The sequence below is a fragment of the Anguilla anguilla genome, chromosome 7, assembly GCF_013347855.1.
Source record: "Anguilla anguilla isolate fAngAng1 chromosome 7, fAngAng1.pri, whole genome shotgun sequence".
NCBI classification, from domain to species: domain Eukaryota; kingdom Metazoa; phylum Chordata; class Actinopteri; order Anguilliformes; family Anguillidae; genus Anguilla; species Anguilla anguilla.
In genome coordinates, this window is record NC_049207.1 from 14,285,948 (window position 1) to 14,313,476 (window position 27,529).

The 27,529-nt window shown below is 41.0% G+C and overlaps 1 protein-coding gene across 2 annotated transcripts; it reads left to right on the top strand.

Moving 5' to 3' along the window:
* The first annotated feature begins 83 nt into the window (after positions 1–83).
* tmtc3 (transmembrane O-mannosyltransferase targeting cadherins 3) lies at positions 84–24,128 on the top strand. Of its 2 annotated transcripts, none has more exons than XM_035424860.1 (14): positions 84–222; positions 1,339–1,552; positions 2,256–2,474; positions 4,666–4,765; positions 6,318–6,433; positions 7,055–7,227; positions 7,950–8,202; positions 9,854–10,002; positions 10,542–10,662; positions 10,802–10,913; positions 14,743–14,846; positions 19,406–19,575; positions 19,872–20,098; positions 20,295–24,123. In XM_035424860.1, the coding sequence occupies exons 2-14, from the start codon at positions 1,364–1,366 to the stop codon at positions 21,146–21,148; spliced, it is 2,787 nt and encodes a 928-aa protein (XP_035280751.1). In that variant the 5' UTR covers positions 84–222; positions 1,339–1,363; the 3' UTR covers positions 21,149–24,123. The 2 variants fall into 2 exon arrangements, with proteins under 2 accessions (XP_035280751.1, XP_035280752.1); XM_035424861.1 differs by lacking the exon at positions 84–222 and adding an exon at positions 293–861 and having other exon boundaries at positions 20,295–24,128.
* The last annotated feature ends 3,401 nt before the right edge of the window (positions 24,129–27,529 follow it).

Sequence of the window (27,529 nt, forward strand, 5' to 3'; positions counted from 1 at the left end):
GGGTGTTTTCCTGGTTAACAATAAAGCTAAACTTCTTCGCCTGCTGGTTTAAAAAAAAATCCTAACGGCTCCTTTAAAAGTCATCAACTTTGCCCCGGAAATAATTTTAGAGTTTATATCAGTGAGCTGGCTATTATTTTAGCTCAGGGATGACAATCGTATGACACCAATGTTTACTTTTCCATTTAGCAATCATAAAACTGATACGAACATGAAAAGGGGGTAAGGAATAACTTTAAGTATGTAATTATCTAGCTTGCTGCTTAAGATTCCAGGCTCGACGCGGCATTTAGCATGATACTAGCTTGCTGGCAACACCTAATGAAAGAACGTGCCGCTTACCGAGCCACCTTCCATTGATAGTAGCTAGCCAGTTGCCACAGTCTGTCTAGCGGAAAATCTATTAGACAGTTTGTTAGCTAGTTACCAACATTAACACGATAAGTGGTCAGCTTTTTCTCTCTTGCAAGTACTTTTCACTTTCCCAAATAAAATGCTATGAATCAGTGCCCAGTAATTTAAGAACTGTTCCGAAAATCTAGCTAGCAAACCAAGTAAGGTTACCCAGTTTAGTAGCCACTGCGTTTTTAGTAGTTAGTCTAGCTAGTTAGGTGAATAGATAGTAATTTTCAAAAACTGACAGTAATGAACACATTTGTGTAGTATTTCCGGCACTAGTGTCACAAAACGTAGGCTACGTTTACTGTAGACTGAAGCAGTTGTAACTTGGCTACTTTCAGTTGATTTGATTAAGAAAGTCCAGCGGTGCTGCCATTCAAATGTGTATGGTTCACGCTGCAGACCAAGCACTTCGTTGAAGTTATGGAACTCTTATTCTTTACAACAGACTTTACAACTAAAGTTGAGTAGCCAAATTTTCAAAATTAAATTGCCAATTGCACCCGTTACTGTTAGGACATACAAGCACATTGTTGTGCGTGCATATGCAGTCTGTTGGGAATAACCATGTGCATTTGCTGTTATTTATATGTGTTATCGCCAGCATGAGTTAAGCGCAAGATTAACAAGTAACTTATTTCTAAAATGCTCTGACTGCGGTAAACAATGTAATGCCTCGTACCGGCCTTCACAGAAGTTGAACAGCCCTTTTCAGGCTATGCAGATTGATTTGTTATGTAGGTATGCATGCTAAATCGTGGACATATTTCATGGAATAAGCGTTCGGCTTGATTTAAAGGTCAAAGTGTCTGCACCTTAACTCCAGAAAACGGTATCCTTTGTCGAAAATAACCTAGCATGGATATCGCCGCTTTGTGAATCTCGTGGTTTCTCTGATACCGTGTCTGATTATATTCTGTTTTTCACCCTTCTTCACAGAAGTCTATGAAGTATTTGGTTAAATATGGCTGCAGTTACGTGGAAAGAGATTTTCTTGCTGGCCAGCGTTGTGTTGGGCTGCTACTGGAACAGCTTGTCGTGTGGTTTTGTGTTTGACGATGTCTCGGCCATCCTCGATAACAAGGACCTTCGCCCCTCAACTCCTCTTCGAAACCTTTTTCTAAACGACTTCTGGGGAACGCCCATGTCTGAGGTTTACCACTTGCTTTAATGATTCTATTTCGATCATCTGTTTTATAAGAATTCTACGATACAGCCCTTGTTTAAGCGTATTCAACTATTTTCAGTGTTATTTTCACTTTGTTCTCAACAGCTTTCCCGAGTTTCAGCACTTTAAATAATAGTGTGCATAGTGAGGTCAGATAATTATTTGAAGTACTTCAGCAGTCTACACCAGAACATCTCCTGCAAATCACTCATTAAAAGAAACATGCCTTTTCACCATTATTTAGAACATAGTTATTCATTTCCATGATTGTAAATTTTGGCTAGTAGCATCTATTGAACGTGTCATAGTTACTCAGGGAGTAATTCCTTTTATGGACTGGCTTCAAATGTACTTCAAATTTATGAGACAAAAAGGAATCCAAGAAAGGCTTCCAAAATGGACTGATTATAAGAAAAGGTGAAGTTGGAGCAAATAAGTTTGTTCTCTACCATTGTCGTTTATGTGTGCTCCAACTTTTGATTATTTGTTGTAGCACGCAGGCACATCTGTTTTATTCTAAATTTATATTTGACCCTGGTGTGGTGAGCATAAAATTTGAATAGCGCAGCCATTTTACATTTTGGGTGTCGGGGACACTCATATTGTCAGTTAACACTGATGTTGGAATTCTAGCCTCTTGGTTTGCTGTTGCACATTCCTAACAGTGTACATCGCTGTCTCCCTGAAGGAAAGGAGCCACAAGTCCTATAGGCCCCTGACGGTACTGACCTTCCGACTGAACTACCTGTTCAGTGAGCTCAGTGCTCCATCCTACCACCTCCTGAACGTGCTGCTACACGTGGTCGTTTGCGTCATCTTCTTGCGCGTCTGCCGGCTTTTCCTGGACAAAACCTCCAGCAGAGTGGCTGCCCTACTTTTTGCTGTTCATCCTATCCACACAGAGGCAGTAAGTTCACAAAGGATTGTGGGAATTTTCTCCTTCAAATGCTACTGAATGGGCAACTTGTTTTTTCATCTTCCTACAAGTGTTTATCTGTATGAATACACATACAGCCTATGTATTTAATTGTTAAAAAAAACAACAACAATCGTGTCTACGTGCTCAGGGGAGAGTTGAGTGTAGAGCCAATTTGCAATTAGTCCCACGGAGGAAAAGGCCCTCTGTTTGGACTGAGGTAGCGATTGATGGGCACTGCTGTGCCAAGATAGCTGTTTTCTTTTAGTTTGTTGTCTGCTGTTGCAGTAGGCTTTGATCTGGTGAAAAGCATTGTCCAACAAGTAATTGCGGAGTCTCACTGATCAGGCTCTCAGTTGGCAAATATCTTCCGAATAGCACACGGACATCGCATTATTTCATGTTTTATTTTACAATGCTGCTGAATTCAATCCAGCATGTTTGTTTGTTTGTTGTAAACTTTAAAAAAGTAAAATGTGATTACTAGATTATGTGGTTCAATAATGCCAACTGTAGTTGCATCTTATGTTGAGCAAGTACTGTAATACTTGGCCTGTCCCCTAGCCTGCTTCTTCAAACAGTGAATCATGTGGATGCAACTGTATAAAGCACGCAGATAGGGTTTTGTTGTCCGGCCAAACATTACATTTGGCAAGACGCCTGATCTAAATGACTTTGACCGTGGTATGATTGGTTGTGCCAGATGTGGTGGTTCCAGCATTTCAGAAACAGCCACCCTCCTGGAATTTTGACACACTACTGTCTATAGTTTACAGAGTATGGTGCATTAAGCAGAAAAAACCAGTGAGTGACAGTTCTGTGGGCAATGACACCTTGTTAATGAGAGGGGTCAGAGGAGAAAGGTCAGCCTCATTTAAGCTAAGAGAAAAGCCACAATTGCTCAAACAACAGCTGTTTACAACAGTGGTGTGTAGAAGTGCATCTCCGACCAACATGTCAAAACTTGAAGCAGATGGGCTACAGCACCAGAAGACCATGCCGGGTTCACTCCTGTTAGCTAGGAACAGGAAGATGGGGCATATAGGATGAGGTGTACCTGATAAAGTGTAGTTGTGTGTGTGTGTGTGTGTGTGTGTGTGTGTGTGCGTGTGCTCGTGCTCGTGTGTGAGTCCTTTCTGTGAGCAGTATTACTTTTCCCCTAAATTGTTATTGACCTCAGAAAATTGATAGCCGTGTCAGCTCAACAATTTGTCCTCAGGAGTTATCATCTTGATCAGTGTTGGGCAATTCTGGTCCTGCAGTGCCTGTGTGTATGCAGGTTTTTGTTTCCCCCAAATACCTTTGCTAAATGAGCTAATTGGCTGCATCAACACTGGTTCACTTGTAGATTAGACCACAGTAAAGCTTTTCATATGAGGACACAATAACCTTCTTTGGCTGTTGCTCTTGCTTAACAAGAAATGTAGCTAAAATGTCAAATGGCATAAATGCTGGGGCTAATTTAAGGCCAGGAGTCGGCATTAAATCCAGAAATGGTTACAGCCCTCTTTGCCCACCTCTGATCTTGATGCTTTCTTTTCCATTACAGTGTGTAAACCATCATATCAAACTTTTCTTTATTAGTGTGTTTTTAATGTGAATAAATTATTATTTTAAAAAATGGTACATAAAGAAGTAAAAAACTGTACAAATTAAACCATTCCAAAGCAAATACTTTTTTTCTCTGATTTTGATTTGGACCATGTGTAGAGTCTTCCACAAGATGGCATGCATCAGTCATTCTTCATTCTTCAGTCTTCTCTGCATTGCTGGCGAATGTGTTTTGCAACCTTTGCAGATTTGAAACACTATTTGCGACTGTTAAAATTTGATTGACATATTTTGTTCCAAGGCATCTGCAGTATGGAAGCGCATCATGTTTATGCAGCTACTAATGCCCTTCTGCTTATTCAACTGCAGCTACTTATAAATCAGACGTCAGAATAGTTACAGAAGGACTTTCCATGCAATGTTGAAATATTAGCACAAATACAGAATTAAAAATGGTAGGCGAAAATGATTTTAGATGTGTAATATGCAAATCCACTATTTGAAAAATGTGCATCAGTTACAGTGTTTTAGGAGATTTTGTTCTCACACCACACAGTGTTTGCAAGTGTTGTGTGCAAGCGAAGAATAGGACATTTGTAATGAGTACTATTGTTCCTGTTTCTCTTGAAAGGTCACTGGTGTGGTTGGAAGAGCTGAACTCCTGTCATCTATATTCCTACTGTTAGCATTTCTGTCCTATACCAGATCCAAAGGTTCGGATCATTCAATTGGTAGGTTTCTGTGTGAAAGCTGTGAGTGTTTGTATGTCCTGCAGTGATACTGCTTTCATGTCAGTGTCTTGAACAAGTTGAAACGCATTCCTTCTCTCTGTACCCTCGAGCTGATATGGTTGTGTGAGAAAATTAAATTCTTTGAAAGTGTTTGGTTGAATGTACCAGGCATTTATTAATCACCCTCATAAGGCTTGATGACTGTATGCTTGGTATGTTCATTCTTAGGTTTTTTTTTCTTTTTCTCCAAGTCATACCAAAAAGATTTCTATTAATCAGAGCAAAGGAATTATGATAATGTGTACGTTCAGTAGCGTCCCATGGGAATCTTTGTTAAATTAAAGTGATGTATCAGAAGTAACATTTTTCACAGTAATTAAGCATTTGCACCACGGTTGTGGAATCATGTTCTAGAAAATGCTGTTGTAAATTGTTGCATATTGGTGCACAGTAGACTCATTAACATCACAAAGTCCACCCACTTTACCTCCAGGAAAACCAATCTCCGATTTGTCTCGTAATTCAACCTTCACCACTTTCTATTTCCTTATTGCTGGAATTCACTCATTGCACAGTTGCAAGTTTCCCCCTCATGCGCTATTATTCAAGGATAATTCAGTAAACCCTCGAAAAACAAGGTGCATAAGTCAGCCAAGTAACAGAGAGAGTGTTACAGGGGATGCCAGGACACTTGCAGCCCTCAGTTTTTCATGTCTGCTGTAACCCAATGCTCATAAGGGAAAAAAATAATCACAAATCTTAAAGGAAAAGCAGTATTACCCTACCACATGCAGAGTATTTATGGTTTGAAGGGGTATTTTTTGTTTAGTTTTGGGTTGGTGTGGTGCGAGCTGAATTGAATACCAAGCCTATCTTCTCCATAGCAACCATTATTGACCTTTGTTTAGTTTATTTTTCAATAAAGGGTTTTCCCTGTCACTTCCTCGTAATCTCTTGCAGTCTGCTTATTGGGAACTGTATCTATTTGTATCTATTTCATCTACTAAAGAATGATTTACAAACTTCAGGGGCATATTTTGTGTTATTTTTATCTATTGGGTGTGAATCATTTCTCTTGAAACAGAGGCGAAAGATTTAAGATTGTTCTTTTGTTTTCAGAATTTTCTATCATCTGTGGGTACTGATATGAAAGTGGCTGCATATTTTGGCAGTGGGGAAAGATTTTCTGTTTATAGTTTCTTATGATCATATGATACCGCGGGTTTCATTTCATCCTCATCTTTGATTTTGTCCAGACAGCCATTCGCAAAGGTCCCCATGGCAGATTGCACTCATCAGAAAGCAACTGTGACATGATATATTAATGTGTAATATGAAATGAGGTTGTAATTTATGACCCTGCAGTAAGACAACCTTCAGTTATTCTGAGGCAGAATTCTTAGTTTTTCAACAACTTAGTTTGGCTGGAAACTACATGTGTTTTATCTGCAGCAAATCAGTGTTTGATTCCAGAGAGGCTTTGCAATTATTATTGTTTTTTGTGTTGTGTTTTTTTATTCTTTCCATAACTTTGACACCATCTGTCCCTTAGTGTGGAGTCCCATTGCGTTGACTGTGGTCCTGGTTGCCATTGCCACCCTGTGCAAGGAGCAGGGGGTAACCGTCATTGGAATATGCTGCGTCTACGAAGTGTTCGTAGCTCAAGGGGTAAGAACAGTTAGCATTTCCTTTACGCGTGACCCTCTGTCTGGGGCTCAGTATCGGATGTCTGATAGACACTGGGGTGAGAGCCTCGTTTGCAGCCGTCTTGCAAAACTCGCAGTAGGGGTCAAAGTAATGGAGGCAACTTCAGATCGCTTCGGTGCTCACCGGTCAAAGCAGGTCACTTGCGTGCAGCCAAGGCCTCTGTACTCATACACGATGACCTTTCCTTTTATGGACTGTGGCCTGTGGACTGTGGTTTGTGTGCTTTCCCCAAGACTATTAGTCTGTTACAGTGCTTCATTCTGCAATTTATGATGCGTTTGTCACTATTCTGGGGCTCCATTTGTCTTAGGTTTTCCCTTTTGTTAAATTTCCTCTCGCTACTTTCTGTTGTTACTTACCAGGAGAAAGGCAAAAAGAAAAGAATTTTTTTAAAGTATGTAATAAATTAAATTTGAATAAATTAAATCTTTGACAAGAACACACACTTGCATGTATTGCATATAAACAAAAAATGTTACCACTTTTTTATGTTGAACACTAAAATACAATTCTAATGGCAACACTGTGCTTGTTCACAGGGGTCTGTTTTGTTTAATATGAATTCCCCCTGCTTTGTTCTAGTTCACCTTGCCTGCGCTGATGGACACCGTGCTCCAGGTTCTGCGGGGGAAAGATGGCGTTCCGTACGTGGTTCTGCAGACATTACTGAAACTCATCGCCCTTATTATCAGCACCCTACTACTGGTCATCGTCAGGGTGCAGGTTATTCAGTCTCAACTGCCTGTTTTCACCAGGTGAGTGAATGTGCACACATGCACGCGCACACACACACACACACACACACACACACACACACAGAGTACCATAATCTGCCCTTACGCAACTTTACAGTCACAGGGTTGCAAGGCGTACTCATTAAGGAAGTCAAGCCTAAATGGGAAATGTCACTTCCCTGGAAATGCATGTTTATCTGTGTCGAGCAGACAGGGCGCAACCAACAGGGTTTTATTGAAGGAGACTTTGCTTTAGAGAAGTATTGGAAAGTACCTGAAAGTTTGTGTTAGCTGCCCAGTCAGAACAGTCACCTTCTTTCATTCTGAACACAACTTCAGTGTCTTGTTGATTTCCACTGCGCAAGTATTTAGGTGGATTATGATAGGTTCTAAATCCTATTTTGGAGAGGGCTTAAACTTGAGAGTGTCTGATGTGCAGACAGGCCCCTAATCTCCTGGATGCAGTTCTCACTTTAAGGCTTTAAGACAAAGCCTGTCCTGAGCATGCTCTTGCCTCCCTGACCCACCTCTCCGACTCAGTGCTGCGTACTGGCATTTCCTATTGGTTGCTCCGGTTTTTACGAACGTGCGTTCTCACAAATCAAATCACTGTATTTGAATAATTTCTATTTTACGATAAATCAAGTTGTCAGAGCCCCACAGCAAAATAGAAAATTTGGCACTTTTTACCCGTTTTGCAAGTTTCACTCCGTAAGACTGACATCCATGCCTCTCGTTTCCAGATTCGACAACCCAGCTGCTGTCAGCCCCACCCCTGCGAGGCAGCTAACATTTAACTATCTCCTGCCTGTCAATGCGTGGCTCCTGCTCAATCCTTCTGAGCTCTGCTGTGATTGGACCATGGGCACCATTCCTCTTGTGGAGTCCTTGCTGGATGTCAGGAACCTTGCCACCTTGGCCTTCTATTGTCTGCTCGGGCTTCTGGCCCTCCATAGCCTGCGCTACTCTGACCACTCGGCCAAGACTGTCATCATGGTGAGAGGTCACGTGGCGGATCAGTCTGTCTAACTTCTCAAATGGTGCTTGTGTGGTTACAGTCAGAATGTTGTGTGTTTGTTTGCACCTCAAACCAGCTTCATAAAGCCTTCTCCAAAATAACAGATTTGAATTCTTTCAGTTTTTCGCTCAGAAATGTATTGGCACCCCAATTTTAGTGTTTGTTGTTAACTGAGAAAAGCAAATCTAAGAAATATAAAAATGGTCTCATTCTGTAGCTTTCCCATTATTCTAATTCTATTCAATTCAAAATAATTCAGTTTTGACAAAACAAGTGTGTGATTTATTCACGTTGTCCAAAAGTAGCATCGTAATCTGTAGCTAAATGCTACTGTTCCATTAGCTTTGTCTGGGAGTTTTCATATTGACAGAAAGTTTAAGTGGGAGTTAAGAAATAGTGTTATCTGGGTCTTGTATTTCCTGTGTAGCCATTTGAGGTCTTTGGATGTGTCACATTAATGTCAGAACCTTCCAGGGAGGCCTTTGAGGAACAGCACTGAATCATAGTTATCAGTCTAAAAGCATAGTTTTCCCCAGTGCCAATATGGTGCAACACTTTCCATAATAGTTGTCCAACTCTGTTGAACTTCAGTTGTAATAGTTATTGTAATAATTTCCTTATTTAAAACCCTTCACAGCCACCCTGATCTGACGTAACATATTCTATTTCATTCCTTGGCTAATTACATTTGCCATCTAGGTTTATTTTTCCTGCTAAGCACGTTCAATGCAACTGTATTTATACTGGGCAAGATTTACTGGTGGCTGTCCTTGGCCAATTTAGACACATATTTCTGTGTGGCTGTTATTATTTTGTAGGAATTCTGTCAAAACGCACTGTTCCCTTCGGCTTTACTTCTGTCTGTCTTGGGTTTTTATGGTTAATGGGTCTAGGTTAACAGATATATAGATATATATATGGTTATTAGATAATAGAATGGATATATTCCATTGCGGTTTTCTGGTATGCCTGTAGCTACCAGTTAATGTGGGATCTGTCCACAGAAGAACAAGTGACTTTGTTATACCAACAATTTGCTCTGCAGTAATGTGCATTTCCTCCATGTTTATTTTGGTCCTGCTGTCAGTAGCTCTTGCCAAAACTAATCAAGCAGTCGTAACTCATTTAATTCCCAGGTGAGGAAAATAATTGTCTGCTGTACAAAATGACTGAGATGATTGATCTGAGATTAGTGGTTACTTTGTGAATTGTGTTTGTAGAGCTTTGAGTTACTGAAAAATGTGCGTGTTTTAATTGCAGGGATAGTATTATTCTTTTTGATTGTCAAGCTGCAGCTGTCAGGTGGAATGGAACCTATAATGTTTGAAGCTTCTTTTACATTGAAGCAAACACAATTGAAGGTGGTGCAAACTCTGCAGCAGTGCATCAAGCCAGTATCTCTGATGCCTTTTAAAAAATGACCTTTCACTTTTAAAAAGTGTGTGTTGCATATGATGCACTTGTTCATATGCAACATATGATGGGGATGTTTTCCTAATTATTTTTTTTTTTCTCTGACCGAGTGCCTTTCTCCAGTGCATTTACATGCTGTAGTCCAACTGGAAAAGAAGATGCCATGGATTTATTTATGTATTTGTTTATTACATTTTTTTTTGCCTGTCCCAACAGGCCCTGTCATTGATCGTGCTTCCGTTCATCCCTGCTTCCAACCTGTTCTTCCCCGTGGGGTTTGTGGTGGCCGAGCGTGTCCTCTATGTTCCCAGCATGGGTTTCTGCATGTTGGTGGCTAACGGGTTCAGGATAGTTTCCCAAAGCGGGTGAGTTTGGGCCCATACCCCCCCTTCTTCACGTCGCCAACAGGATGTTTATGTGGGTGAGGGGAAAGACTGAGAGAGAGAGATAAGAGATAGAAAGAGAGATCGCAATGCAGTCTTTGTTAAAGGTCTAAAATGCTTTTTGAGAATAAGGGAGCAACCGTATTTATTTGTGCTGGTCAGAGCTTGCCCTGCTAAATCTTTTGAGTGCAGAGTCTTTACAGTTGGCTATGGGTCTGGTGGGAGTTTAAATAGCCTGTTCCAGGGGTTTTGGTTTGAATTAAGGGTGTCTCTGCCATATTCATTATATGTTTCTATGTGAGATCATGTGCAATGGAGATCTTTTATGATTCTTTTTGAAACAGTTAGCCGAAGCAAATGCGAGTTTAAGTTGGCCAGTTTGTGAGCCTGTCCCTCTTAATGTCTCTTAAAATCCAGCTGTTAATGTGTGGTAACTTCACAAAATATTCAGGCAGAAACATAAACATTCTGCTGCATTGGTGTGTTGTTATAACCTCTTTCTATCCATTTTCTAAATCTAGAAATCTGAAGAAAATCTCCTGGCTTTGCATGGCTTTACTCCTCACCACCCATGCCGTCAAGACATTCAACAGAAACTGGGACTGGGAGTCCGAGTACACACTCTTCACTTCTGCTTTAAAAGTATGAGGCAATTTTTGCAGTGTGTGTTGTCAAACTTAAAAATATAGTTTTGTTTAGCATTCCTCCCACTTGTTTGTAAGAGTAGCTGCTCGCTAGCCATGCGTCTTCCCTAATTTTATTGAAAATGTCTTCATATCAGGTCAATAAGAACAATGCAAAGCTTTGGAACAATGTTGGCCATGCTCTGGAAAACCAAAACAACTATGTAAGAGCACTGAAATATTTTCTCCAAGCCACCAGCGTCCAGCCAGGTAAAAAATCTCAATATTGTTATCATGTCTTTATATGAACAGTGCATGACCGGGATTGTGTGAGTAATTGATACTGCATCACGTTTTTAAAAAGTCATTGTCTTGTCCTAAGCTATTAACAATATTTCATGAAAAGTCTTTTCTTTAGGTACACGGTTGTTGGCCTTTAATTTTTATCAAAAGATGCAAAAAAATGCAAATTACAGACAGAGATGGCACAGATACTGAAATAATTACACAATTTCAAGTTGGCCAAAAATAGCTATCACTGTTCCAGTGGATGAACTTGTAATACCACCCAGAAAATAGGCGACAGTATTGTGTAGTTATTTATAATTAATCACAAAATACTATATTTTAAGTAAAATTTTCGCATTTGTCAAAAGCCTCAATATTTCTATATTTATATTTCTATGGTATTAGGAATGTATTTAAACCATGCTTAGCATGGATCAATCAAGTTATGTTTCAGACAGAAAAAAGCTATTGCCTCCCATGCAGTGCACAGAAAATGCAAATGGCCCAGTGACGTCATACAAGCTACAAGCCTGAGCTTGAACTGCAGTGTACAATTCCTTCAGGCAAGGATTGGCTTAATGCATGCCCACTTACATGATGAATAGGTCTAGGATTAATGAAGTTTTTATTAATTCTGATACAAATACCAAACCAATACCTTCACAGTTCCAATACCGCTTTTTTACAGGTCAATATGACCACAAAGCCGAAAAATTTAAATATTCCTAGCTGGTTCTTTGGCTGTCAATGACAGTGAACTGAACTGTGCAACCTCAGGCTAAATTGGGGGAAAGGATGCCTTGTGGCTATTAACATCTTTCGGTCGATTAAAAATGTGTCTGATCAAAGTTTTCTCCTCAGTCAAGTCTGTGGCGAATAGATATAGCAGGTGCATTAGTCAAGAATGGATGAGGAAGTAATAAAAGCATGGGACTCACACATGAAATAAACACAGTCCTAGTTAATTCTAATGATTCATTACATTACATTACATTACATTACATTATAGGCATTTAGCAGACGCTCTTATCCAGAGCGACGTACAAGTGCATAGGTTTCATGATGTAGAGGCGCAAAAGAAACACTAGAGTGAAGTAAGGATCGTAGTGCCAGAAGTGACCACATCGATCAGGACTTCATATTCTTATTTTCCAATCTGCGTCAATAGTGAACTTTTGTCACTTTTAACAAATGAATTAAAGCATTTCAGTAACCAGCTAGCTACAAATCAACCAGTTAAAACGTGTTCTAAATGTATCTTCTGTTGAAGCAAAGACCCCCAGCACCCTACAGAATAAGAATGTAGCAGGTATATCAAGTAACTCCTATCAAGTATAAAATTCAGATTGTACACTTTACTGGATGCAGGATGGTTTACAAAACATTTAAGGTTGTGCTTAGAACTTGCAAGCCAAAACTTGGTACAGTAAGCCTATTAACAGCTATTCTATTAATATCCTAAAGCCCAGAAAATTTTGACTGCACAGTGAAGTTTTCCTCAAAGGAATGCACTGCTGATGAACGTATGAAGTCGGTTTTTAAAGTGATTTGTGCAGTCGAATATGTGAACTAAATGAGGGTTTAAAGTCTGGGACGAGGTTAAAGTCTGTGCAGTCTATGGGTTGCAAACTTCAAGCAGACATTGAATGCAAAGGATTTGCAGCCAAGTACTCAATATGAAGAATTTGTTTCCAATTGCTAGTTTGTCCAATTACTTTTGGTCCCCTAAAACCATAATTTGTTATACTATGTGTAAAAGGGGGTATAATTCCGACATGGATCACCCAATATGGATCTTAATTCCCTCAAATTAAAGTTGGAAGTATGCACTGTAACTTCATATTCATTGTTTTATGTCAAATCCAATGGGCTGATGTACAGTGCCCTAATACTTTCGCGTTTAACTGTTTTAACTATGTCAGGGATGGCCCGCTTGTGTTAGTTTCTCCCTGCAATTAAAGATGCACTGTGCGGGATATTTAAGGATTTTTAAGTCTGCTCCTCTGTCTTCAACCCTGCCCACTCACTGCCAAGTGCCCAACGAAGTCACAGTCACTCACGGGAGTTCATTAGAAACTACTGATAAAGTTCTCCCAACAATTACTTGGACCAGACATTAGGCTACATTCTCCAGGGCAGGCCCACTAACCGGACGTGTACAAATAATTTGAAGACCGGACATCTGGCAACCCTAGCTACATAACAAGCGTTTCATCCACTTGAGGAACTTCAGTTGATACCACCGTGGAAAAGCATTTCCAGGGTTATTAGTTCATGAATGAGCCCTGCCTGCTTGTCTTTTTGCTTCACTGTATCTGGGCCATTACAGTGGCTAGCTAGCTATAGCAGCAAACACTCTGTGGATATCTGATCCCAAATCACACGCTCTGCAGCTACACAGAATCCCTCCCCAGACAGAAAAGAGCGCCACTCCCAGAAGTTTCCTGAACACGTTTTAGAATAACAAATGCAGGTAAAGTTTCACAAATACAGGGAAGTGCTGCATATTGCGAGTTCAGCAATGCCTGATAAGCAGATAACCTTTTCTGGAAAATGAGTCTTGCTATCGAAGTGAACATTTTTCATGTTTTCCTTCTGGATGTTAAAGGCCACATGTGACTCATTAAAGCGTTGTACCACCGAAGAATATGTCCCTTGAATTTTAGCAGACTGTACATAACCTTGCGCTATGTGTCTGCCACAGTTCACCAGTCTGTAACTGATGCACTGCTGGAGAAGCCCACCCTTTGATACTGTTGACGATAAACAATTTGCCACAGTCAAAGCCGGTCTTAACGTTATTTGTTTTCCAGGTTCTCTCAATTCGGTGTATTCTTTCATAACCTCTACGTATGTCCAATACATCATAGAACATGAATTTCTGTAATTTATTTATTATTATTATTATTATTATTATTATTATTATTTTATTTTCTTTTTTTAATGGAACGCTTCTTATCCTATGTAACTACCTGGCTGATGTATGGCAGTTTCATTGCCCGAAGCTTGAAAGATCTGAGAAGAGACTTTTCCCAGGCTGGCGCAGGGTTGTTGCGTCGTAAACAACGCAGACCGCATTCTTTTCCCATCTAGATTTCTCCAGCGCGTATTCACTTTATCGCATTTTAATAGCTTTAATTGACTAATGTGTTTAGGTTTGTCAGAGCCTTTCATCCCGCCCTCTCCCCAAGCGCAGCGATTCAAGCGCTGACAGCGCTGCGGCACTTTCATCCCTGCCACTCACCCATGTCACACACCACGGTGTCCTCAGTGAACGCACACCGTGCCAGACGCGAAATTCAATGCCGCTTTTGTGTCACTTTGGCACTCCCCTCTTGTTTTCATGTTATATAATTTAAAAAAATAATATTGCTTTGACGAACATGGAGCTCCATTTCTGCGAGCGCCATTGCCTGTTTAGCAATATATTACATTAGTGGATTAACCTGCTGATTTTGGCATTTGGCCAGTGAAACGAAACGACAGTTGGTGTGATATCAGCGGTTGGTTGATTGGTTGTTTCTGAACTTGGGAGAATATGCCAAATCTGGAATTGTAACATTTGCTTGTGAAGACTTCTCATTTTAATTAGGAAATATAATGCAGGGTGATTTGATTAGCCCACAGGGTCTCATTCATCATTGCTTCTGAAACTGCAAGTGTTGCTGGAATGTTGTTTTTCTAGAATTGGATCCTTTGAAGGCTGAAGCTGACACATCTGCCCGTTATCCTTTGATTCTGTGGATTTAGCAGGTCTGCATCCTAAAGTGTAATTGGTACAATTATAAGCTGACTGCACCCATTCTTGCAGATGATATTGGTGCCCACATGAATGTTGGAAGAACGTACAAGAATTTGAACCGAACCAAAGAAGCCGAAGAGGCCTACTTGATTGCGAAATCTCTCATGCCGCAGGTATGTAAAGAAGCTTCTGTTGCCCTTGATCTCAGAGTGAGGTGTGTTAATTTGTCTGACACGGTCTGGCTAACAATGGTGTTTAACTCTGGAAAAGCGAGAGTAAGGCTGCCTGAGCCCCTTAATGGACCGATCTTCCCCATGCTGTCAATCAGTCTAGTTTTTTTGTTGTTGTTTGTTTTACCCTTTGCTCTCAAGCTCCTGAATGGCCTACCTTTTGAGTCAGTGGTGCTCACTGAGGCTCGTATTTAATCCATGCCGCCAGCATGACCTCTGCCTCATCACTCTCTCTGTCGCCTCTGGCCAGCTAGGCTCATGCAGTCGGTCGGTGTCAGCTCACAAGCGCACGCATAAAAATGTGCACGGACGACTTTTCTTCTGCCTCTCGATGCCGTGGCTGTGTTTTCATGTGCTACTTAGCAGCCCTCCTGAATTGACACGTGGGACTTCGCTCAAACGCACCAAATGGCACAAGTATCCGAGCTGTGAAGTGTGCCGCACGTCCTTACCTGTATGACTCAGGAGACAAGTATTATATAAGCATTTGGACAGTGGCACAGTTTACGCTTTGGCTCCGTAGTGCAGCACACTTGAAATGAAACAATGAATGAGAGATTAAAGTGCAGAATGTCAGCTTCAATTTGAGAGTGAACAATGTATGAAAAGGGCTGTAATTCCTACATGGATCACCTGATATGAATGTAAATTCCCTCACGTTAAACGCTGACTGTCTGCACTGTCTGTCCAACCTCATATTCGCACTTTAACCTCATTCATTGTTTATTTCAAATGCTGTGTTCAGGAGTACAGAGGCAAAATGACAAAAAGTCACAAAATCAAACAGAAAAGCAATAAAACAACAAAAAATGTGTTGCTTTGTTTGAGTATTGCGCAGATTGGCAGTCTCACTTCTGAATGGTTTTCCTGTGAGCTCTATGAAACACACACCATACTGCATCAACAGTGACACTGACCCGTTGCTCATGCAGTTTGCTGTTTAACAACACCAAACATGTACTGTATGGTAGTATTATAGCACATGCAAGTTATCGTTTGAGATTCTCAGTCCTGGTGTGACAGTTAGCTTGTGGGGGCTACAGGGCATTTGAGACGATAGTTTATTGTCTAGAGAGATGATAGCGATTGTTTATTGCATCCTGATGGCTTCCTGCCAGCACTCTGAACATAATTTGTATTCCTTTGGTGGCTTTGACAGGAAATGTTCTTCTGTAATCTGTAAATCACCCTACAGATAGGCGAGATGTAGAGATGAACGGGGCCTATTGCAATTGGACGGCCCAAAACAAGGCTGAAAAGGGGGAAAAGAAATGTGTTGTCGGCAGTGCAGATGCCACCACTCTCCACGCGAACCCCTCATCCCCCCGTCCACACCACCGTCCACTGATAAAAATTATGCAAGTGCTGCGTCATCAACATAGTAATGTCTATGACAACAACCAACTGGAGTCGCCGTCCAAATACAGTGCCATCTCCTATTAATTCACATGGATATCTCAACACTTTTAAAACAAGGCAAACATCCCACATTAATGGTGCTTCTCCACCCTGTAAGTACATTTGACACCGTTTTTGATTCACTCCATTAACCAAGCCAAGGTTAGCACAACATCCATTGCCTACTTGGGGGAAGAAACAATATTTCAATCCAGCTAGCTTGGTACAAGGTAACATTAGCTTGTATCTACTGAACACAAAATTAAAAAGATAAAAATCCAACTTTCGAAATCTTATAGGTATTATTATATCCTGTATTTTATCAGGGAAGACCTACTTCTATCAAGATCTCTTTTGCAGGGGACCCCTGCACAATGCAGAAACATAAAATGTGATGTGTACATGCACATAAAGTAAAACAGAGGTGAAGCCTGTAACTGAAAATTACAAAACAGGTACAGTGAAACAACGAATACATTCATAGTGAGTGAGTGTAGTGTGAGGCAAAAAGTAGACATGCTGAGAGTTGCGGTTTGTGTCTCCAGTGACATAGGCACCCTTTGAACTTGCACTTGCAGACTTCACTTGGGCAATCTCTTTTAGAGACGAGGGTATAACATTTTTGTCAGATCTGTTTAAAAGCCAATTACAGTGATGTCTCGCACGCTTTCTGCCCTCAAATAATTCAAATACTACCTCTCCCTCCCCTGCTTTAGTCTCACATAAGGATCATTTACAATGTTCAATGTTCCAATGATATTGCCTTACATTTTCCCAAAAGAAGTTTGGGAAGGTGGAACGAATAGTGGCTTGGGATGCAACCATGGTTTTAACACTGCAGCAAGCAACACATGGCCCAGTCGCTCTGTTGCAGCATAACGCTCGATCGTTCCGTTAGTAAAACAGTAATGAAATCAGCGCTTGGCTTAAGACTGATTGGAATAGCTGTTCTGAGAACCGATCGATACCAGTTTAAACATGCGGCTTACACCTTGGCAGATCACCAAATACGGGAAGTGATAAAATGCTGTCTCGTGTCAACTGGAAAGAGGACGGTCTGGCACAACCGGGTCCTTATCGTATTAGGGTCTCGGAATGCTCACAGCGACAGCCAGGTGTCAGAAGCGTAGCTCTGAGAGTGATCTGCGCTCTGATCTTCGCGCTCTAGGCATATTCTTCCCATGCCATGCCGTCTTCATCTTCACAAGGTGCCGTTCCTTTGCACTAAACGGCCTGGTGTCCGTAAACCTCAGGTGAACCTTTTTAACAGTTTGTGCTCCAGGCTTTGTACTGTACGATCTAAGAATGAATGAAAGATGCCCTGGGTGTGCTGTACCCGAGTCGGTTTTGTGATATTTTCAAAAATGACCGAAACTCAGGCTTTATTTGAACGTGAATCTTCTTTTCTTTTCTTTTTTTTTACCACAATTTTTTTAAAGCGGTTCTTGCAAATAGGATGGTTTTTGCGTTTTATTCATTTAATGCTAATTTCCTGCCTGGAGCGATGGGAAAGTGACTAATGCTTGTTTCACAATCATCAAAGTGAGACCATTCCTCATGTCTGTAGGACCATATAGATCATATTTTACTGTCAGTATCCACCCGAAGCTACGCTGTGTGCATCTTTTAATCGGTATTTGTGTTTCCTGTGTCCTTTTTTCCAATGTTAAATACCTCATTTAGAGAATGTTGGCAGCAGCGTATTGACAAAAACAGTTGAAGCGAGAGCTGAAATAGGTCCCTCTTTATCTCTGTAGCTTGAGCCCTTTATATTCTCAGAGCACAGATCGTAGATATACAAGTAAGCTGCTGACAACTTCCTGAATACAAAATCCAACCTTTGACAGTCATTCCTTCCTAATTTAGAGATTTATGGAAGCTAATTGCATAAAACCGACTCTGTATTTAAGCCCTCTGTTTTTTTTTGTTTTTTTTGCTCATCGTACATTACCCATGATTCTTTGTTGCCTTTGATTTTTCTTCAAGAGATGTTCTCCGGTTACTTGATATATATTGTCTGTTCGAGTGGGGTAATTGGGACTTGGGAAATGTCATTGAGCATCTCCTCCATGATCTCCTTGACCGGATGTTTCAGTCTAATGCACGGGAGAGGTTTTGTGGCTGTGAGCGTCCAGTTTTAAGGATCAAATTTCACCTTCACAGACCCCCCCAGGTTAATCACTTTCTTTAATAATCTAATCGATCCTTATTTTCAGCACTTATTATCGAACTTCTCCACTACAGCAGTCTGCGTTTTCGCTCGTCTCGTCTCAGGTTGCAAGGAAAATATTGATTTTCCTGTTTTATTCTTCCGCTTAATGTTGAGATTCGTACAATTACCTCACTGTAAGTTGAAGCCAAAGGAGTAATAACTAAAGTAGGTGGGTTATCTTGAGACAAACTTAACATACTTAAATTGCTGGTTCAATCCTTTTAACATTTATCAAATAAAATTGATTGGTGACCTTCTGGGTGATCTTAAACTCCAGAATTCTCTTGGAGGTAGCATATCCCCCATTTAGAAGACCAGATCTTGGGGTAATGACATGACATTGCTGTGTACTCATTGTGGGCAATTCCTTAATGGCGGCATTGTGAGATTTTAGAAAGGGCCATGTTTGTGACGGTATATATTTTGTGCCTTGCTTGACAAGTCTTTGCATGGTTCTCACAAGCAGCTGTCAAGCCTCGGATTGACATTTTATGGGCTCCTGGCTCCTCCCTGTACAACAGCGTAGAGGTAGCAAACACGATTATATGCAAATGTTCTAGTTTTTTTTTTCTTTTCTTCTTAGCTTTAAATCTCTGCGGCGATCACAGCAGAAGTGTTTCCCCCCGCGCGCTCTCGCAGGTGCATGGGTTTCTCCTGATCTGGTGGCAGGTTTTATCCGCCCCAGGCTCCCTCCCCGTTGTGAACAAACTGGTCCAATTTGAATTGCTGTCATTTTTTAACTCTCTGCCTGCAAGTTCTGCAAGGCATACAACTGAAATGTGCATGCGCTCTCGTCGTTTTAGGGACTTGTTTTTGTACGGAAAATGCCACCGACACCATCTCAGATTTTGTTTGAAGTGCCCAGATTATGACCCGTGTCCCCGTTTCACAGATCATACCCGGGAAGAAGTACGCCACCCGTGTGGCCCCCAACCACCTGAACGTTTACATCAACCTGGCCAACCTGATCCGCGCCAACGAGTCCCGTCTGGAGGAGGCCGACCAGCTGTACCGGCAGGCCATCAGCATGCGGCCAGACTTCAAACAGGCCTACATAAGCAGGTAGGCCAGTCTGCGATCTCCCCGCTCCGTAGAACATGTCATGGCTAAACTGTTCCCTTTGTTGAATTAGCTTTAGACATAATTTTGGATAATATTAAAAATGATTAAAACTCCCCTCTCTCAGAACCAACTACAGCCACAGGAATGCTTCGTGTTTGTTAGGGTAAAGATTGCCATTTACCTGGCAACAGGATTATCATTAGGAAGTCCAGTAGTTCGGGTGAGATGACTAAGCTCTAAAGAACACAGCTCGTCCCCTTCTCCTCCTTTCCCCCTCTCCACGCGCCCCTCGGTAGAGGAGAGCTCCTGTTGAAGATGAACAAACCGGTGGAGGCCCGCGATGCTTATCTGAGAGCGCTGGAGCTGGACAGGACAAACGCTGACCTGTGGTACAACCTGGCCATCGTCAACATCGAGATGAAGGACCCCTCGGAGGCACTCAAACACTTCAACCAAGCCCTGGACCTCAACCCCCGGCACAAACTCGCACTCTTCAACTCCGCCCTCCTCATGCAGGAGTCCGGTGAGTCACACAGCCAGCTTGTGTACCCGCAGCCTGGTTCTTGGTGAGCTGGCCCCACATTTGATGTAACTGTAGTTCAGGCTGTCTCATTGGGTCTAGATGACATGTATACGAGTAGTTGAAAGGAAAGAGACCATTAAAAGTGCGTTACCTTCACTGAGCAGCTAATTTATTGGATGTCCTGTTGTTTACGCAGGCGAGCCGCGGCTAAGGCCAGAGGCCAACCGTCGCTTCCTGATCTACGTGGAGGAGGAGCCGGAGGACGCCAACGGCTACTTCAACCTGGGCATGCTGGCCATGGACGAGAACGAGAACGAGGCGGCGGAGCGGTGGATGAAGAAGGCCATCTCCCTGCAGCGTGGCTTCCGCAGCGCGCTCTTCAACCTGGCTCTGCTGTACTCGCAGTCTCGCCGCGAGCTGGAGGCGCTGCCCGTGCTGGGCGAGCTGCTCCGCCACCACCCGGAGCACGTCAAGGGCCTGATCCTGAAGGGCGACATCCTGATGAACCACCGCAAGGACACGCGGGGCGCCCGCGAGTGCTTCCAGAGGATCCTGCGCATGGACCCGGGCAACGTGCAGGGCAAGCACAACCTGTGCGTGGTCTACTTCGAGGAGCGCGACCTGCCGCGCGCCGAGCGCTGCCTGGAGGAGGCGCTGGCCATGGCCCCGCAGGAGGAGTACATCCGCCGCCACCTCGCCATCGTCCGCGGGAAGATGGCCGCCATGGCCGCCGCGGGAGAGCCGCCGGCACCAAAGGGCGACGACCGGAACCCGAGCGAGCCGAGCCCGGGCCCGGGAGGGGAGGGGGAGGGGAAGGGGAAGGAAGTGCCCGGGCCGAGAGGTGCTGGCCAGAAGAATGAGCGGAAATCCCCCCACGCCGAACGCAGCGCCAGGAGTTTGAGCCAAGAGCAGTCCAAGAGCCTGGAGCCCGGCCAGCCCGAAAAGAGGACTAAGGCTAAGTCCACAAAAGAGATTAAAGACATAGAGGAAAAGAGGGCAGCTGCCCTGAAGAGGCTGGAGGAGATTGAACGTATATTAAGTGGCGATTAACCTCGTTGCCTTTCTACGGCCGGACTGCTTTTATACCCCTATTTAAAGACGAGTGGCGGCTTCCGTTTAGAAACGCGCCGGCATTCCTGAGCGGGCGATGACCGCCCCGTGTTTATGCATGCTGTCATGCCTCCCAGCAAGGGCTGCGGCCATATCCCTTGTTGCTTTTGCGTGACTTGAGTACGAGGTTAAACGGGCGAATAATGGGAACATCAAGTTATTCCCAAAAAAAAAAAAAAAAAAAAAAAAGCTTGTTTAGGAAGAGGTATGACTTTTTTTTTTTTTTTTAAAGCACACGATTATTGTATACACTCATCTGAGCCCTGAAATGTGTCCATTATGAATGTCTTGTCATGCTCCATTTCTTTAAAATGATTGTTTGTCACCTTTATTTTTTCTTTTTTTTCTTTCTTTTTTTATGGAGCCCTTAAGGTAACATGGGGAGAGGTAGTATTGTATAGCCTGACTGTATCGAAATAAAACACTATCAAACTACACTTGTTTTCTTGTATAAAACGCTATGCAGGAAAACACGCTTTGCATAACAAGGCTTGTGGCTGCAAACAGCTATTTGCGGGTGCGCAATGGGTTAGTCAATAAATACAGCATGTTTCACGAAAGAGTCTCCATTCACAGCATTTCCTTTTATTTATTTTCAAAGCATCCCGCAAAGTTTACAAATCGTGTTCTGTTTATTTTAAAGATTATGTTTACATTTGCAAACCATGCTGTATTTATGCACAAATTCTGTTGCTTGCCTGCAAATAGGCCTAGTATTTATTCTCAGAAGGCTTTGTGAGGGAATGCGGTACTTTTCGAGGGGGTAAAAATGTTCACCTTAGGGGTTTATTTTTTTCTTGTGGATCACTGGATTTTTGTGTTTTAATTTTTAGGCTTTTTCTTTTTGTCAGGGTTTAATTTTTTTGTATAAACAAGCTTCTACATGAATAGATTGTTTTGTAAAATGTAATGATTGTCTCATGGTCAATAAATGGAAATGTATTGCTGAATCCAAAGCAAGATCTACAGTATATTAATATCCCCTGCAGTTGAATTATTCGCTGCAGAAGTGCTGCATTGTCCATTTTGACTGTGATTCCCTGTAGCTCGGTTATGCACTGCCTCACTACTTCAAAATCCATTTCTTCTTAGGGGTGTGTAGGTAGCCTTTGCTTTACATTGTGGGAAAAAACACATCAACACTAAAGTACTTGTGCTTTCAAATTTTCCAACAGTGATATGGAATTTCAAGCCCAAATAGATTTTTTTATTATTTCTGCACAGTTAACGTTTAATGCATTGTTTTTTTTAATGGTTATGTCATTTGCTTTTGCTTCTTACTGTTGGGTACGTGTCTAATCAGAATATCTGGTTATGAGAACTTAAACAGTTTTCCATCATCATCTGCCAGTGTTGACTTATGCTTTTTTTTAAATGCAATGACACAATTCCATTTTATCTCTCTTTATGTCTATTTGCAAGTGCTGTTTTACAGTTTCACAGAACTACACCAAATATCTGAACTGCATTTCTTTAAAGATCTCTGAATTGACATGTATGATTGATTGATTTCTGTTCAAACTGAAATGCCATTAGCTCTGTACCGCAATGTGAATTTTATCCGGTTTCAATGAGTCATTGTCATGTGTGTTTGGGCGGTTTGCCTGTTTATTGTTTTTCACATTCTTTTTTGGTGATTAATTTTGTGCTACTGTACACACCACAAAGAGTTTTATTGACAAGCATATTTCACATGTACAAATTTGAATTGTACTATCGCTGACTGCATGGTATCCTACTCTAACTGTAGTGGATTTCCCAAGAATAATCATCAGACATGTAATGATCAGATGCATCTATCCTGACGCTCAAGAGCAGTGAGCACTGTACAGTGTAGGATCTGCCTTTGCAGTTGGCTCTCACCCATGTATAAGAACATGAATTACGTGTCAATTATAAGGCAAATATTTCAATATAGTAAAGATACACTGTTGTGCTGGCAATTGCCTGGGTGGCTATGGTTGTTTGAAGGGTTTGTAAATCCTTATCCATATTGTGAACTTGTATAGCTAAAAATGTTTTTATTGGCGCCACTCAATGGGTAATGCTAGTGAAATCTATGGCAAAGCCTTCTGTTGATTTAATTTATTTTTGTTTTACATAAATTGATGTTTGAAAATTCCAAGAAGCCATTATCTTCGAGCTAAATCAAGGAGGGGGAGGGGTGACATCTAGAATTAAATTGCTGACAGAAGTGTGAGCAGTCTTTCTTCAGAAATCGGTTATCGTAGCACAGCTGATATGGGTGCGATGAGATTGTTTTTTCAGATGAGACGTTAAGTGCAGGCATGACTCACTGTGGTCATTGACAGCATGATGTTTCCTGCTGTCTTGGTAAAATTTGGAGTCTGTTTTCTTTGGATTTGTTTTTGGGCTTAATATTTTGGTCTAGTTTGTCGAACACTGGGAATAGTGGCAGCCTGGCAGGTATTATTATGAACATAATACTGTCGTCCATAATTTGTTCGTCCATTTTGTTGTGATTTCACAAATATTTAGTCACACACTTGATGTCGTCTGCATTAATGCACAATGCTGTTGGGAGAGTTTTTTAAAAGTTAATTGTTAAAGGTATTCAAGTTTTTGTTAACTTTTCTCCCCATATTTGACTTCTAACCATTAATTAAAATTTTTTGGGATTTGGGGAGCATTTATCTGTTTAACTATATACATTTAAATACATTGTCTATTAAAGAAATTTAACATTATTTAAATGCTTGTAAAATCTTACACGCCTGTTTTTTTCTGCTTTTTTATACTTTGTCATTCATAAACCCATGGATTGTTTTATGTGTACTGTATTAACCGAAAACCGATGTTATCTACCCATTTTGGTGACTGAAACTATAATGGCCATTTTTGTCTGAGTGGGTGTGATGAGGCTTATCCCTTCAAAATAAAAGTGGTTAAACGAATGGAATTTAAGCTCATAAATGTGTCAGTTTTTTGATAGGTCTAGCAGCGAGTGCTGACGTGTTCTGCCCAAGTCAGGCGAATGAAGGTTACAAATGAGTGTTTCAGCTCCTGATTCACTGGTGCAAACTTTCTTTCTTGTTTTAGATCAATTCCCAGTGCAGTTGCATTCAAGAAACCTCACAACAGTTTTTGGCTGGACCGCAACAGCGGGGCCAGCCCTATAAACACGAATGTCTGTGACTGAGCGATGAAGTTACACCATTGGTCGGCCGAGTTATGAAGTTACACCATTGGTCGGCCATATGAAGTGTGTTAGATCTGGCCATATACTAGGTTTTGACCTGGCCATGTTTTCATATAGTAGTGTAGTCTTTAATGACTGGTAATACTATAAACCTGATAAATTGTTATCCTTAATATATTGGTTATATAAGCCATGATCTTGTGTGTGGCTGCATATTGGCCACAGTACACACCATAAGCTGAAATCTTGCCACCTTAACTGTATTTGAATGTGTATTAGTCTTATTTATTTTAACCGACATTTGAGATTTACTGCATCATGTGACAGTGTGGTTTCAGTGTTAGAGAATGCAGCAGTACTTACTGCCATAAAGCTGCAGATTTCGCTCACTTTTTTGTAGCACTGCTGAACCCTTAAAAACTACTTTGTTCTTTTACTTTCTTTTGTTTCCATAAACGTGTTTGTGTAAACATATTTAACCATAATGGTACATACTGTGCCTACAATTTCCAGAACAACTTGTTTCAACATGTATACATTTGAAAAGTAAGCCTATGAATGTTTGGAATCTGCTCCTATGATTTACATAATAATAAGTTTAATGTTGATGGATGTTTCTGGTTTTTTTTATTTTTGGAGGGTTTTCATTGTTAAAATTTTCCACTACAAACTCATGTTGTTTCAGTTTTCTGAAGTAACATTTTATTACTGAAATTTAAAGTGGGTTGTGGTTAGATTAAACAGAGGCCTTTTAGTAATTTCATATTACTGTATTTTCCTTGAATATATTGTTACATTGACGGGAAGCAGTTACTTCTATGGACAGTTACACCCATCCACGAAGGACATCCAAGCCCTCTGTAATAAACTTTGACACTGAAAGAAAGTTCATCTCACTGGCATTTGATAACACACAGGGTGTAATGTGATTATGTCCTTAGTCCACGTGAGCATGGTTATTTGATGACTGGATTAGCCATTCAGTGAAACTTTTGTTGTTGTTTTTATATACAGTTTAAATGTAAACTGCCACAGGTACACAGCAAATATTCTTGAGGATTTGAGTGCTCCCTTCACATTTATACCCAATTTTCTGTCTCTTCTTTTGGTTCTACAATATGATTTGGTAAGTAATGGGATCTGTTGAATTCTGAATTTTTTTTTTTTTTTTTGCTCTATCTGAACTGTGTATTTTCATTGATTGAGGAAACGGTTACTGTTTTTGTTGATTGATAGAGCTGAATTATCTCCAACTTCAGTGAACAGTCACAGAGCAATTTTTTTAATTCTAGGCACAGTGTGTGCCATACAGTTTACACGCCTGCATTGCTTAGTGTATTTTTTAAATTCAAGATCATTGACTCAATATGTTCAGTTTATTTTTATACACATGCCCAATGCTTTTGGTCAAGTAGTTAAAATCAGACTCAGATTTTATTAACGTCAGATTCAGCATTTGTTTACAAAGATAAGAAGAGCAAAAACGCAGGGGAAAAATACATTGCGTTCTATAAATGCAGATATTGGTTTGACATTTGTGTTGTTTATTGATTGTATATGCATAGACATTGGCAGCGTTGCCAGATTCAGAGAGAACGTGCTTAATTTTAATGAAAGTGGAAAACGACATGCCACGCTCTCTAGCTAGAAAAAAATGATTAAATCATTTAAAGAGCACTCTTCTGTTGCGAATGTGACAGGCAATGTCATAACAACCGAAGTAGAAAACACATCTCACTAAAGGATAGTGAATGATGTTCCACAATAAGCATTTCCGCGCGTTAGGAAACCGAGGTGTGTGTCTACATTTTGAAACATGTCCTGAATGACAGCAGTTGAGCAGGGAAGGTTGTTGATACATCCGTAGTCAAGCACTTTTTGACATGGTTGAGTTGCGGGTTTGGCGATAGCATTTTTTAAAAGCAAACTCTGCCAACCTTTCTCTCCTGGTCAGTTTTTTCTTTTCTCTTCTCAGATCCACTTTTTGTGTTTAGACAGCATTTTTATATGATAGTAGCTAGTTGTAGCTGGGACTCCTCTTTGCTCTCTTCCTCAGCTAGCTAGCTGACCTTAACATTCACTGCCAAAACTAGCGAACAGTTATGACAAATAGACACTTGACATTGGACAAAAGCATACACAGACATATCTCCCAGCAATCTTTGCATTTCAGAAAATAACACTGGTACCAAAGAAACTACCACAAATGATTTGATTGAATAATTAAGGCAAAGCGTTTTATGTAGAATGATCATATAAGCTAAGTTGACATGACTTTGACTAACTATTGTACCAAGAAAGCTTAGTAACCATGATCAAGATGAGTTTGTTTATTCAATGATATATAAAACAAATGGAACTATAAAAATGATCATGTTTTCTCTGATGTTTAACAAGTGTTGCAAGTGCCTGTGAATGAGCGTTCTTTTTTCATGTAGGGCTAATTATCTACAAAGTTTTCATGGGGGCAAAGGAAAAATTTGATAGACCTGGCCCTGAAGGATACACATGCTGTGGTTGTTGGAGTAACCCACTGGACCAAATGTTACTTCAGGGTCATGACTTACATTGTTGAATATCACATGGCGTAAGATAATGAAGACACAAACTGCTGTTTGGAGAAATGAATAATTGGAATCGGATGTGTTCACATTGCAACCAAATGAATGCCTGTCAATCAGATAATAAAGAATCACTTGACTTTGCAAATCTAACCTATTTAGTCCAACAAAATATATTGCATTAAATGGGTGGTACTTCATTAACAGAAACCAACCGACAAACATTCTGGGAAGCTGTTTGTCTTCCGAATCAGATAAGTAGTCATATTGTGTGCTTTAGTACAGGAGTGGGAAATTCCAGTCCTGGAGGGCAAGTGTGTATGCAGGTTTTTGTTTCCACCAATTATCCTGCCTAAATGAGCTAACTGGCTTTATGCACCAACTCTGGTTCACTCGTAGATTAAATCACAGCGAAATAGTTTTCATATAGGGGCACAGAACAGTCTGACTGACTGTCATTCATGCGCTTATCAAGAAATGTAGCTAAAATGTCGGATGGCATAAATGTTTGGGCCAATTCATCAAGGCCAGAAGTTGACATGAAATCCAGAAACTGATACGGACCACATTGCCCACCACTGCTTTAGTAGCTGGTACTCA